Source organism: Engraulis encrasicolus, chromosome 7, assembly GCF_034702125.1.
Source record: "Engraulis encrasicolus isolate BLACKSEA-1 chromosome 7, IST_EnEncr_1.0, whole genome shotgun sequence".
NCBI lineage: Eukaryota > Metazoa > Chordata > Actinopteri > Clupeiformes > Engraulidae > Engraulis > Engraulis encrasicolus.
The window spans coordinates 43,823,953-43,836,452 of NC_085863.1; the positions used below are offsets into that span (position 1 = coordinate 43,823,953).

Consider the following 12,500-nt stretch of genomic DNA (forward strand, 5'->3'; position numbering starts at 1 on the left):
AAATGTTTGATGTAGCACTTACAATTTGTTGCGTCTATGCATTTATTAGTTAAATGCTTTGTCTTTTATTCAACATGGGCTATATATATTTAAAACGAAACCCCTTAAAATCAAGAGGGCTCCGCGACCCCCTGTGGATCTTTGGCGACCCATAAGGGGGGTCCCGACCCATAGGTTGGGAACCACTGCTGTAGGGGGCTCGCTACGCTACACTCATCCCCCATTGGTATGAAATGTGAAATATGAATGACACTAATGCGTTTGGGTCTGGACTGGGACGACCTCATGATTACACCACCTGCCTCAGCCGCCCTTCTACCCTGCCTTGCCTTATAAGCCGCCTCACCCCATCCACCCACTTCCTGAGGTGTCACTGGTAGTAGCCCCGTAGCTCTTTCAGTGCCATTGACTTGAAAACGAGTCTTTTCAGAATGTATGGCACAGTGCCAAAGACATGATATCAAGTCAATTGCGTTTTTCATGGGGGGTGTGGCCTAACACGTTGATCTGGTATGTTTGTTGTTCACATGGACAAAGAACTCAATTTTTTATGGCTCTTAAAAAATCACTCAAACGTTGAAAAAATCCTTCACCCCCCAGTCTAAATTTGAAAATGGCTGGCACTCAATGAGTTGTTAATGCACGCCGTGCCTCCTGTGGCACACTGCAATAGACAATGAAAGTTAACTAGTACTACACTACTATGACAGTGCACGGGGCCTTTAGTAATACATTACGACTTGGTAATTGCCATTCTGGTAACAGCTAATTTATAATGCCGTGTCTTAAGGGGTTAAAATATTACTGTTGCTGATGCTACTGGGTTTGGGCATCATCATGTGATGGCCTACTTACATGTGTAATATGCATTGATTTTATCTTCAGTTTCTGAAGTGTGATTGTGCATTATATGTACATTTTATGAGTTTTTTGTTTTTTAAATCAGCTAGAGATGATTCCAGGCTGAGTAATGAAATGTGACGAAATGAACAGTAAATGAAACTTTCTTGCTTTTGCTATGTCCTTGTGTTTGAGGTGGCGGTGTCGGTGCTGCTGGTGGCGTTGTGCTAGTGCTAGGTCCAGCAGGGTTTGCTGTGGGCATGGCATGCCCTCGCCACTGCATCCAGTGATGCCAGTCTGGCTAATGAAACAGGCCATTTACAGTAAATAATAAAACTGTGCCTTGTTAGCTAGTTTTATTATTTACTGTAAATGGCCTGTTTCAATGCATGTTACACATGTGAGTAGGCCATCACATGATGCCCAGACCCAGTAGCATCAGCAACAGTAATACTTTAACCCCTTAAGACACGGCATTATAAATTAGCTGTTACCAGAATGTCAATGACCAAGTCGTAATGTATTACTAAANGCCTGGGCACTGGGCCACTATGTAGGTGATTTCCCGATCCTTCCCCGTCTCTTTCTCCCATCTCGTTTCCTGTCATCTCCCACTGTCCTGTCTGAAAAATAATAAAATCCCCAAAAATATGCATGTGTTTTTATGCACATGTTTTTTTTTTAACTGTGCCCTGTCTTCCTCTGTCCTTGTGTTTCAGGTGGCGGTGCAGTGCCTCTGCTGCTGATGACACTGTGCTGGTGCGGCCAGCACGGGTCGCTGTGGGCGTGCCCGCACCACTGCATCTGCTACACCTCGCCCAGCACGGTCAGCTGCCAGGCGCACAACTTCCTGGCGGTGCCCGAGGGCATCCCCGAGGGCAGCGAGCGCGTCTTCCTGCAGAACAACAAGATCCAGCGGCTGCTGCGCGGCCACTTCGGGCCCTCCGCCGTCACGCTCTGGCTCTACTCCAACAACGTCTCCTACATCCAGCCCAGCACCTTCACGGGCCTGGCCCGCCTGGAGGAGCTGGACCTGGGGGACAACCGGCACCTGCGCTCCCTGGCCGTGGACACCTTCCGCGGGCTGGGCCGCTTGCACGCGCTGCACCTGTACGCTTGCGGACTCATACACCTGCCCTCCGGGATCTTCCAGGGCTTACACAACCTGCAGTACCTCCACTTACAGGTAGGGAGGGCTTGAAACTGTATGTTGATTTAGTACAGTATGAAATTATAGTGGCACTAATGGCCCTGCCATGGCCAACCGGTGGGGCACCTGCCATGTGGCTCCGCTTCCTGTCCACCTCTTACACTGTCCTTTCAAATTAAGTCCAAAAAAGACACACACAAAAAAAGAAATTACAGTGGCACAAAGTGCTTACACAAACTGCAGTACCTGCATCTATAGGTAGGTATCAGTGACATTGTATATTATGCAGGTAATGCTCATTTATTTAGTGTGATACAGTATGAAATGAATGATTGCTTAACAACCTGCAGTACCTGCACCTGCAGGTAGGGGCTGTACTAGAGGGTGCTGCACTGTGTGTTGTCTCTGCCCCATTAATTGCTACCACTCGTTTTTGCCCCTCGGCACTCGGCCCGAAAATTCAGCTTTGCGGTTGCGCATCAATGTAGGATTTCTCAAAACTGTAAAAAGTGAGGGGAAGTGCTGGAGTTCATGTGTATTTGTATGTGCCATGAGTAAAAAAAATGGAAAACTGAAACTGCTGTTCACAATATATTGTGTGCGTGTGTGTTTGTGTTTGTGTGTGTGTGTGTATGTGTTTGTACGTGTGTGTGTGTGTGTGTGTGTGTGTGTGTGTGTGTGTGTGTGTGTGTGTGTGTGTGTGTGTGTGTGTGTATGTGTTTGTACGTGTGTGTGTGTGTGTGTGTGTGTGTGTGTGTGTGTGCCTGTGCCTGCGTGCGTCTCTGCATGTGTGTGTGTGTGTGTGTGTGTGTGTGTGTGTGTGTGTGTGTGTGTGTGTGTGTGTGTGTGTGTGTGTGTGTGTGTGTGTCCAGAATAACGAGCTGGAGTTCCTGGAGGACGACCTGTTCATCGACCTGCTGAACCTCAGCCACCTCTTCCTGCACGGCAACCGGCTGTGGAGCCTGCACCAGAACACCTTCCGCGGCCTGGGCGCACTGGACCGCCTCCTGCTCCACCAGAACCGGCTGCAGTGGGTGGACCGGCTGGCCTTCCACGACCTGCGGCGCCTCACCACCCTCTACCTGTTCAACAACTCGCTGACGGAGCTGCCCGCCGAGAGCCTGGCGCTGCTGCCCGCCCTGGAGTACCTGCGGCTCAACGCCAACCCGTGGGAGTGCGACTGCAAGGCGCTGCCGCTCTGGGACTGGCTGCAGAGGTTCCGCGGCTCGGCGTCGGACGCCGTGTGCGTGGCGCCGCCCGAGCAGAGCGGGAAGGACCTGCGGAGCATGAAGAAGGAGGAGCTGCCCCGGTGTGGCGTTGGTGGAGGTGGAGGAGGAGGAGGAGGAGGAGGTGGTGGAGGGTTTGGGGTGGAGTCCCTCAGTCAGGGGATGGATGGAGATGGTGGTGGTGGCGGTGGTGGTGTGGGTGTGGGTGGAGGTGTTGGGGGGGGCAGGAGACGGCACCACGGCGACCAGCAGCGTCACCACCAGCTCCAGCACCAGAACCCCCACCTGCCCCATCAGGACCAGCACGCCGTGCCCCTCCCCTCGCCGCTCCCCCGGCCCCCCTCCTCCTCCTCCACCACCACCAAGGCGGCCCGCAGCCCGCGGAACTGCACCCGGCGTGGTGGCGGTGGGGGTCGGAAGTCCAAGGCCCAGAATGAGGTCACCTCGGCCAAGGAGGAGGCCTGGGGTAAGGACGGCTACGAGGGCAATCAGAGGCAAGGGGGCAAGTACCACCACGCCTCCACCCCCGCAACAGGGTTAGGGGGGGCTCCCTCTCGCCGCAAGAACAGGTGCCACCCCCGGACTTCCGTGGGACCCCCTAGCGGGGTGCAGCAGCAGCCCAACCGAGGGCTCACTGTTTGTGGGGTGAGCATGGCTCTGACCTCCCTGAGTTTTGCACTCTGGCTTTGGCTCTTTGTGGTACTGCGCTGACACCACCAAACACACAAAACTATCACACAAACACACAGTTGTGTGTGTACACATGTGCTCAAAGACACACAAATCAATGCAATCACACACTCACGTGTGTGTGTATGTGTTCAGCAAAATACAGGCACACACAATGGCATTCATGGTGATAATGTGTGTGTACAAGTAATTGCCCTCGTTGTACGTATCGGTCAGTGTGTGTGATGTTATACAGTAGTTTGTGAGGTGGATCCTAGCCCATGAACTGCTAAGAGACATATAAATACACACACACGGACACATAAATACACACACGGACACATACAGAACAGAACATTCGCACAGAGACACACACACACACACACACAGTGTGGGTACTATTCTTTATCCTGTATGGGTGTGTGCATTGTGAAATGAGGTTGAGGAGTCCAGGTTACGAAGCTATGTGGACTGCTGATGGACTAATTGCTCATGACACAGCTGATGGAGGACTTGTACCTTTATGTCAGCCTTGATGGAGGCCACATTCCACTTCTTCTTTGTTGTCTTTCTCTATCCCTTTTTCTCTCGCTCACTCTCATTGTGTCTGTCTGTCTCTCGCGCACGCTCTCTCTTTCTCTGTCTGTCTCTCTGTCTGTCTTGCTGTCTGTCTCTCTATCTATCTATCTATCTATCTATCTATCTATCTATCTATCTATCTATCTATCTATCTATCTATCTATCTATCTATCTATCTATCTATCTATCTATCTGTCTTCCTCTCCCCCCCCCTCTCTCTCTCCATTTCTCTGTCTGTATCTCACGTATGTCTGCATTGTGTATCATGGTCAGCATAGTAAAGTTGCAAGAAACTGCAGTTCTTTTTGAAGCTTGAAGACCAAGTTTTCAAGCGCCACAAAAAAGGCCAACTTGTTACAACGTTTCTCCTTTGACGACCAATCTTCAGAGAATCTTCAGAAAAGTGTGTGCGTGCGTGTGTGCAAGCATGCGTGCGTGTGTGTGTGCGTGCATGTACGTGTGGGTGTTTTAAATACTCATCTACTGTATGCTGTATATATGTCTTTGTGTAGTTTGTTGGGAGCCTGTGGATAAGCTACAGTATGTACAGACTGTATATTTTATGATCCTCATGTCCGCCTGTGCTGCAAGGCCACAGCACATACACTGTGTGCACCTGTGTGGGTGTGTGTGTGTGGGCACGCATATGAGTTTCAGTGTGTGTCCGTCTACGTGTGTGTGTGTGTGTGTGTCTGTGTGTGTGTGTGTGTCCGTCTATGTGTGTGTCTGTGTGTGTGTGGGGGTGTGTGTGTGCGTGCGTGTACATGCTTACATGCGCGTGCGTGCGTGCGTGCGTGCGTGCGTGCGTGCGTGCGTGCGTGCGTGCGTGCGTGCGTGCGTGCGTGCGTGCGTGCGTGCGTGCGTGCGTGCGTGCGTGCGTGCGTGCGTGCCCAAAGTCCTGTACTGTGGCTGAGGTGCTGCCCCCTTGAGGAGTGGATGACTGATGTGACGAACTGATGCCTCTTCTCCTCCTCCTCCTCTCGTTCTCATCAGGATTCGTTTGTACCGTCCTGATCACAAGAAACTATTTTGTAAACGTGAATAAAGAAAATGGACTATGTACTAGACAGCAGATCTCTCCTATCTCTTGAAACTACGATGTCACGTTGAAAACCACACAAGCCCCAACAACATACTGTACATCCAGTGCCGCAGATTTGTTTTTAAGTGTCATTTCGTCACGTGGACCACTTCTGTCATCTTTCTCTATTAGCTCACACCAGCAATATTATATTGTACTTTTTTATATTTTAGGTTTTTTTTATTTATATTTTACTTTATAGGCCAACTCCTTCTTCTGTTTCTCTTCCTCTATCTATCTATCTATCTATCTATCTATCTATCTATCTATCTATCTATCTATCTATCTATCTATCTATCTATCTATCTATCTATCTATCTATCTATCTATCTATCTATCTATCTATCTATCTATCTACCTATCTATCTATCTATCTATCTATTTCTCTCAGTCTTCATTTCATGCAATGCATTTCTTCTCTTTTCTTTGTGAAAGAAATGTTCTGTCTGTGTCTTTGTGTGTCTGTCTGTCAATGTCAAGCAGCTCCAGATGCAACAAACTATTTGTAAAAAGAACATTAAAGACAAAACCTTGGTCCTACTGTTCAGCTTTTTTGGGAGTTTTTATTTCGTGTGGGTGTGAGTGTGTGTCTGTGTGTGTCTGTGTCTGTGGGTCTGTCTGTGTGTGTGTGTGTGTGTGTGTGTGTGTGTGCGTTCATGTGTGCAAGCTTGTATTGCACAGTACGTTTTGCTGTGATGCTGAAGTATATCAAGTCAAATTTACTGTAACACTCTTCGTATACAGTATTGGATGCTCTTTAGGAGTTGAATTAACACTGCAACATTTACTGTGTAAGGAGTAAACATTTTGATGGCATGTTTTTATGTAGCCTGATTATCATCGACTTTCAGATCTCGTACAGAGATTCTGGCCTGCCCAAGAAGATAACGAATAACATTTCCAAACGGCATGGTTAACCCACCTCCTTCGATTTGCAACTGGTCGATACCAGAAAGGAAGTTTAAACCAAACATTTTGTTAGTCCCAATAGAAAGTCTCTACTTAGTAAACCACGTCACCTCGAACACGCCTCTACCCAGGACCGTTGAAGATGCTCAAAGTTGATTGGTTCCCGACAAAGTGGATGGAGTTCCCCAGCCCGGCGGAGCTCAGAATGTACCTGAACAAGCTGTTTGCCTGAGTAATGTTGCAGAGCCGAAGGTGTTGCGTCACTAGGAAGTCTCCCACCATGTGTATGTACTGGTATGATTGCCTGCTTATGACTGTGTGAAGGCAGGGCAAAAGGGGTAAGAAAGGGGTCAGTTGTCCCAGACCCTTGGGAGAGAGGGGTCCCAGAAGGGTTCTCATTACATTGTATATATTTGGTTGGGGAGCCCTTTCAGTCAAAGCTATCAGCAGTCCTGACAGTGTGTGCGTATTTGTACTTCCCCTTGCAAACATGTCAGTGATAAACAGAAAGACAGTTAGGATTTCAGAATTGTTACATAATACAATTTAATCTGATTGTAACACATTACCTGCATGCATTTTCTCTCTCACACACATCCTTCACGGATGACTAAAATGCAGTAGTATCATTGATTTAATGCCATAAAACGTATTTAATACCATTGAGTGAAATAAAGGAGTGAAATAAAGGGCTTTTTTACGAGCCACAGCTTGTCCCGTTTATGGGCTCTTTAAATCCCTGATCGTATTCTGCATTCTCACCTCTACCCAGATCATGTACGTGTCTCGGTAACAGCCTGTAACTCAGACTGAGGTGAGGTGAGGTGCCCTTGCCTGCTCTTTACACACATCTTCAAAATGTTGACGTGTGTGTGTGTGTGAGTTGGAAAGGTGTGTGTGTGTGTGCGTGCATGTGTGTGTGCGTGCGTGCGTGCGTGGGCATGCAGGACCGCCGACAGTGCATGCGTGGGCATGCAGGACCGCCGACAGCCTCGGCCAGGCTCAGGACAAAGGCATCTGAGAGGGACCCCCCAGCCCAATACATACAATGTAATGAGGACCCAATTCTGCCCCCCCTCTCTCCCTGTTTGTGCTTGTGTGTGTGTCTGTGTTTGGATATGTGTGTGTGTGTGGGCGTGTGGTGTGCATGCCCGTGCACGTGCGTGTATGTGTGTGTGTGTGTGTGTGTGTGTGTGTGTGTGTGTGTGTGTGTGTGTGTGTGTGTGTGTGTGTGCGTGTGTGTGCGTGCGTGTGCGTGAATGTGCATATGTGTGTGTGTTGGAAAGGTGCACATGTGAGAGAGATAGGCAGAGAGTGAGCATGTGTGTGTGGGAAGGTGTATGTGATTCTATCTTTGTCTCTCTGCACAGACCTCATGTAGGCTACATGCGTAACTCCCTGCCTAACTCTGGCTGCCATATTCTGTTGTGTTGTGTTGTGTTGTGTTATGATGTGATGTGTGTAGCAGCGCTCAGCCTTCAGTGTAGTGGAGCAGAGCAGCACAGTCCTATCTCTCAAATGCACCTGTGCCGCACACACACACACACACACACACACACACACACACACACACACACACACACACACACACACACACACACACACACACACACACACACACACACACACACACACAATTTCAAGTGCCTCTGCTTCCTGTCATCATTGAATTCTGTCAGACATCCCTCATGAGTCTCCAACACACACACACACACACACACACACACACACACACACACACACACACACACACACACACACACACACACACACACACACACACACACACACACACACACACACACACACACAGATATACACACACACAGGGCGAGAGAGAGAGAGACAGAGTGAGAGAGATGGAGAGAGAGAGAGAGAGAGAGAGAGAGAGAGAGAGAGAGAGAGAGAGAGAGAGAGAGAGAGAGAGAGAGAGAGAGAGCACAAAAACAGAAAGAATGACACAACACTGATTCTTGAGAAAGCGGCTAAAACATGTCTCTGCAATAAACTGCCAATTCTGTTGAAAATAAATTACATTTTCATGAACAAAATGAATCCAGGTAAAGACACAGGGGTCTGTTACATAAATGTACAGTCGTTTGAAATATTTAAGTGTAATTTTATTACTTTTCATGGCTATAAACCTGCCCACACCCTGTAAAAACAGCTGTCCCAAGGACAGACATCATCATTTCAATTGACTTAAAATGTAAAAATCACTGATATTATTGAATAATATCACCATGATGTGAAATTCCATGTTGAAGTGGTTCTGCAGATATGCACATAGTGCGTGTAAAGCAATATTTACTACTATTTTCTGATTGCTCAAAGTGTGTCCAGCATATTAGTCACCACCGTCAGATTTTTTTAAAAAGACAATAAAATCAGGTATGCGCAAGGTCATTGTCATTACTTAGGACCCATTTTCAAACCTTTAGATCTACTGAGTACTTCACCATCACTGAAGCTCCTGTAAGTTTACTAATTTCTCCTCAATTTGATAATTTGTTTGGACACTGGTACTGTCCCAACCATAAACTGTCAACACCGTCGGGGGTTTTAATAGTATTATTGTTACATTAATGTTAATTATATATACTTTTTCAGAAGCGTCATGAAGCCCTTAAGAAACAGAGCGAAAACGAAGTGGCTAATGTGAGCAAAAAATGCACAATATGTAAAAGAGTGTTTTTTTGTCTCACACCGTCAGCTGTCACCACCGTCAGATTTTGTGCCGCTCATCATCTTGTTCCATATTTTACTAAATTGTGCTGGTTAATGAAACATTACCAGGCATGTTAGTAATAATTGTGACCCAAACTTATACTCCAGCCTCCACTGAGGTGCATTTGGAGGGTTTTTTGTCACAAAACCTGACGGTGGTGACATCTGATGTAGTTCACGAAAAAGCATGTGTTTTACATGTTTTTGACAAGTTTTAAGAATATGCTTCCAATAAGTATCTACAATTATGTTGAATTGTAAAAGTAATTCACTTAAATACAGTAAACTTATTTTTTTACTTCTAATTCTGTCTGACGCTGGTGACAAAACCAAGAAAGAGCCCATTTTATGAAAAATGTAAAACATGGGGAGCTTGGCCAATACATTCACTGCACAGCCAAGACGTTCATCTATGATAATACACCTCTATATTTTGGATTTGAACAACTTAAAACCTGTTAATGCCACATTTTCAATAATCTAGGCCTACTTCCTAGAGGATCTAACAAATGAAGAAAAAACACATGCACAAACATACTGTGCACACACAAAAATAAAGTGTTTATGCTAGATGTCATTGACTTGAGAGGGCTATTTATTTTGCTAAATGTAGGTAATAATTAGGTCACTTTCACCACCTTCAGATTACTGTCACCACCGTCAGTTCTCAAGTCACCACCGTAAGGAGGAGTTTTGGACATTTTAAATGAATGTGCTTACAAAATTTTCCTTTGTAGTTGTTGAATTATCAAAGTAATAGCAAATTTAAGCCTACACGAATATTTGTGAAATTAAAAAAAAATGTTTGATCTATTTAGCCATTAAGTAAGCATTGTCTGACAGCACATATTTTTTAAATTAGAACACATGAAGCAGTATTAAAATAGAATGAAAGTGAATTTTCAACATTTAAAGGCGTATGTGTGAACCAAAAAACACACACAATCACTTAAAAACTCCAGATACATATGCAACCAAATCAATACACTTTTTATTGCTTTTAATTGTGTCTGACGGTGTTGACAAAAAACAAGGTATGATCGGAGAAAAACCTGATTTCTGAAAAAAATGGAAAATGGGGAGATTGGCCTTGTGCATTTCTGAAAAGCCAAGACCTTTGTCTACGAGGATATACCATATTATTTTGTAATTCACTTCGTTTTTCTCTTTCAAGATTACAACCTGTTTTAGCCACTTTCTCAAGAATCAGTGACAAGCAAACACATGACTCATGAATGAAAGAGACTTAAAAGAGTGAGAGAGGGAAAGATTTTGTGGTAAGCATGCAGTCAGTCTCTGAGGGAGAGAGTATTTTTGGACGCGACTGAACTGAATGTTTGGGTATTACACATGCTGTTTGAGACGCTTAAGTAGAGAAGCAAAGACAGACTCTCATCCAAGACGCACGCGCACACACGCACACACACACACACACACACACACACACACACACACACACGCACACACACACACACACACACACACACACACACACACTGACAGGTCTGGGGCCGCTGACAGGTTTGGTACAGTAAACCATGATAGGATAGAAAGAGTTGATATGTGAAACATCAAGTCTCTGTTTTTAGCATTTGGGATGTGCCACTTCATTAAATATATAGGTCCAATGTTTTTTTTTACAATTCACAGACAACCGACCAAGAAGTTAAAAAATTGAATATCTAGAGTCTCCAGGAAGGAAGTGTTTCGGGCAACCAGACCCTGGAAATTGGGCTGTCAAACAGTATTCTACTCCACCAGTGCAAATCTAGAAGCAGATGGTCTGATTATGTTCGGTGCAGTGGGTAAAATGATTCACATAATCACACATCACTGCTTGGACAGTGGATAAAATTATTTCCAATTTAGGCAAAAAAGCAGAGTTTCAAAGAGTTGAGATTATTGCACTGTTAGTAATGCATTAAATAAAATGGCTTAGATTAGATATTAGATATTAGAAGATTAGATGTTAGATATTAAATACTCACACCACTGGAAGTCAATTTGGTTAGAATGGAAGATGAAGATTAGCTAGGATGTTACCAAAGTCGGAGTAACTGACTGTATTTCTATACGTTTAGACGCTTGTCCTCTTAGAATATATTCCAAAGAAGCTTTTGTTTACCCCAAAGGCTCTTGGTACCATTGCCCTCACCTACTCAAACATCATTGACACATTCACTCATATGAACCCAGCTTACAGGTAACCATAACTGCTTATATAACACAGCATTAAAATGCCTTTGTCAATCATTAGCCAAAGTTTGAACTGCAGACGGAAGCTCTATTAGCTATAATCTGTCAGAAGCCATCTTCTTTCAACCAATGACTTTTCTGCAGGGTACCTGGTTCAACTAAACTAAATAAGCTAAACTAAATAAAGTTTTACATCAATGTTACATGCTACAAATTGAAAGACTCTGAAGGCTGTACCAGAATACATCTAACCACGTCCTCTTCAAGAACTCAGCTCACTGTTGGAGGAGCAACCCCTGACCTTCTCATCTCTAAAGCAGCAGATAGACTAGCATATACCAGAGGCGAGCTATCTCCATTCACACAGCGAGCTTTGATTACAGCCGTAATTAAACAGATGCAATTAGGATTCGAGACGCCGAGACAAAGGGCGGAGAACAGCAGAGCGGAGACCGATAAAGGGGAAAGGGGATGGGCACGATAGTGAATGAGACGGAGGGGAAATGTCAAGCCATTGAAACAGGGCTGGGCTGGAACAAAAAAAACATCCAGGCAACACGCATTCTAAGTAAATCCTGATTGACTCAGTCGCTGTCTAAGATGGACCAATGGGCCCTCTAAATTGTGGGCCAGTCCCTCCGAAAAATCAAAACAAACAAATAAACAGATGTATGACGTCCATTATTAAGTATTGACTATTGACTATTATTAACTACATTAACTATTCAAGTTATTTTGTTTCAGGCATGTAAAAGTTTGTTATCTTTTACCTGACATGTATCGAGAGTGAAACTTCCGTCTTCATCAGAGGGTCATGGATGTTGAAGACGTGCTATAAAACAGCTGATTCTGTAGAACGAAGCCTGTCAATATTGACAGGTTGGTCACTGTCACACCTCCTGCAGAGACTGTCGGCCCACTGGGAAAGTGCCCTGTATGCCTGATGACCAGCCCAGCCCTGCAATGAAAACAGGAACACAGGGATGCAAGGAGAGCATGAAAGAGAAGGAAAAGGTCAGCTGAAAAGAGCACTACAGGGTCCTTTAGAGATGGACAGGATGATACGGACTGAGGTCTCTCTGTGTCTGTGTGTTTCAAATACTGTACCTTCTTTTCTATTTTC

The 12,500-nt window shown here is 45.4% G+C and overlaps 1 protein-coding gene across 1 annotated transcript in view; it reads left to right on the top strand.

Annotated features, from left to right (window-relative positions):
• Window positions 1-7,941, top strand: part of LOC134451855 (reticulon-4 receptor-like 1) — an 11,023-nt gene extending 3,082 nt beyond the window's left edge. Inside the window, exons 2-6 of the mRNA XM_063202253.1 lie at window positions 1,560-2,026; window positions 2,863-3,397; window positions 3,428-3,861; window positions 7,227-7,243; window positions 7,920-7,941. Coding sequence (XP_063058323.1) covers window positions 1,560-2,026; window positions 2,863-3,397; window positions 3,428-3,861; window positions 7,227-7,243; window positions 7,920-7,941 — 1,475 coding nt within the window. The remainder of the gene's footprint in view (window positions 1-1,559; window positions 2,027-2,862; window positions 3,398-3,427; window positions 3,862-7,226; window positions 7,244-7,919) is intronic.
• The last annotated feature ends 4,559 nt before the right edge of the window (window positions 7,942-12,500 follow it).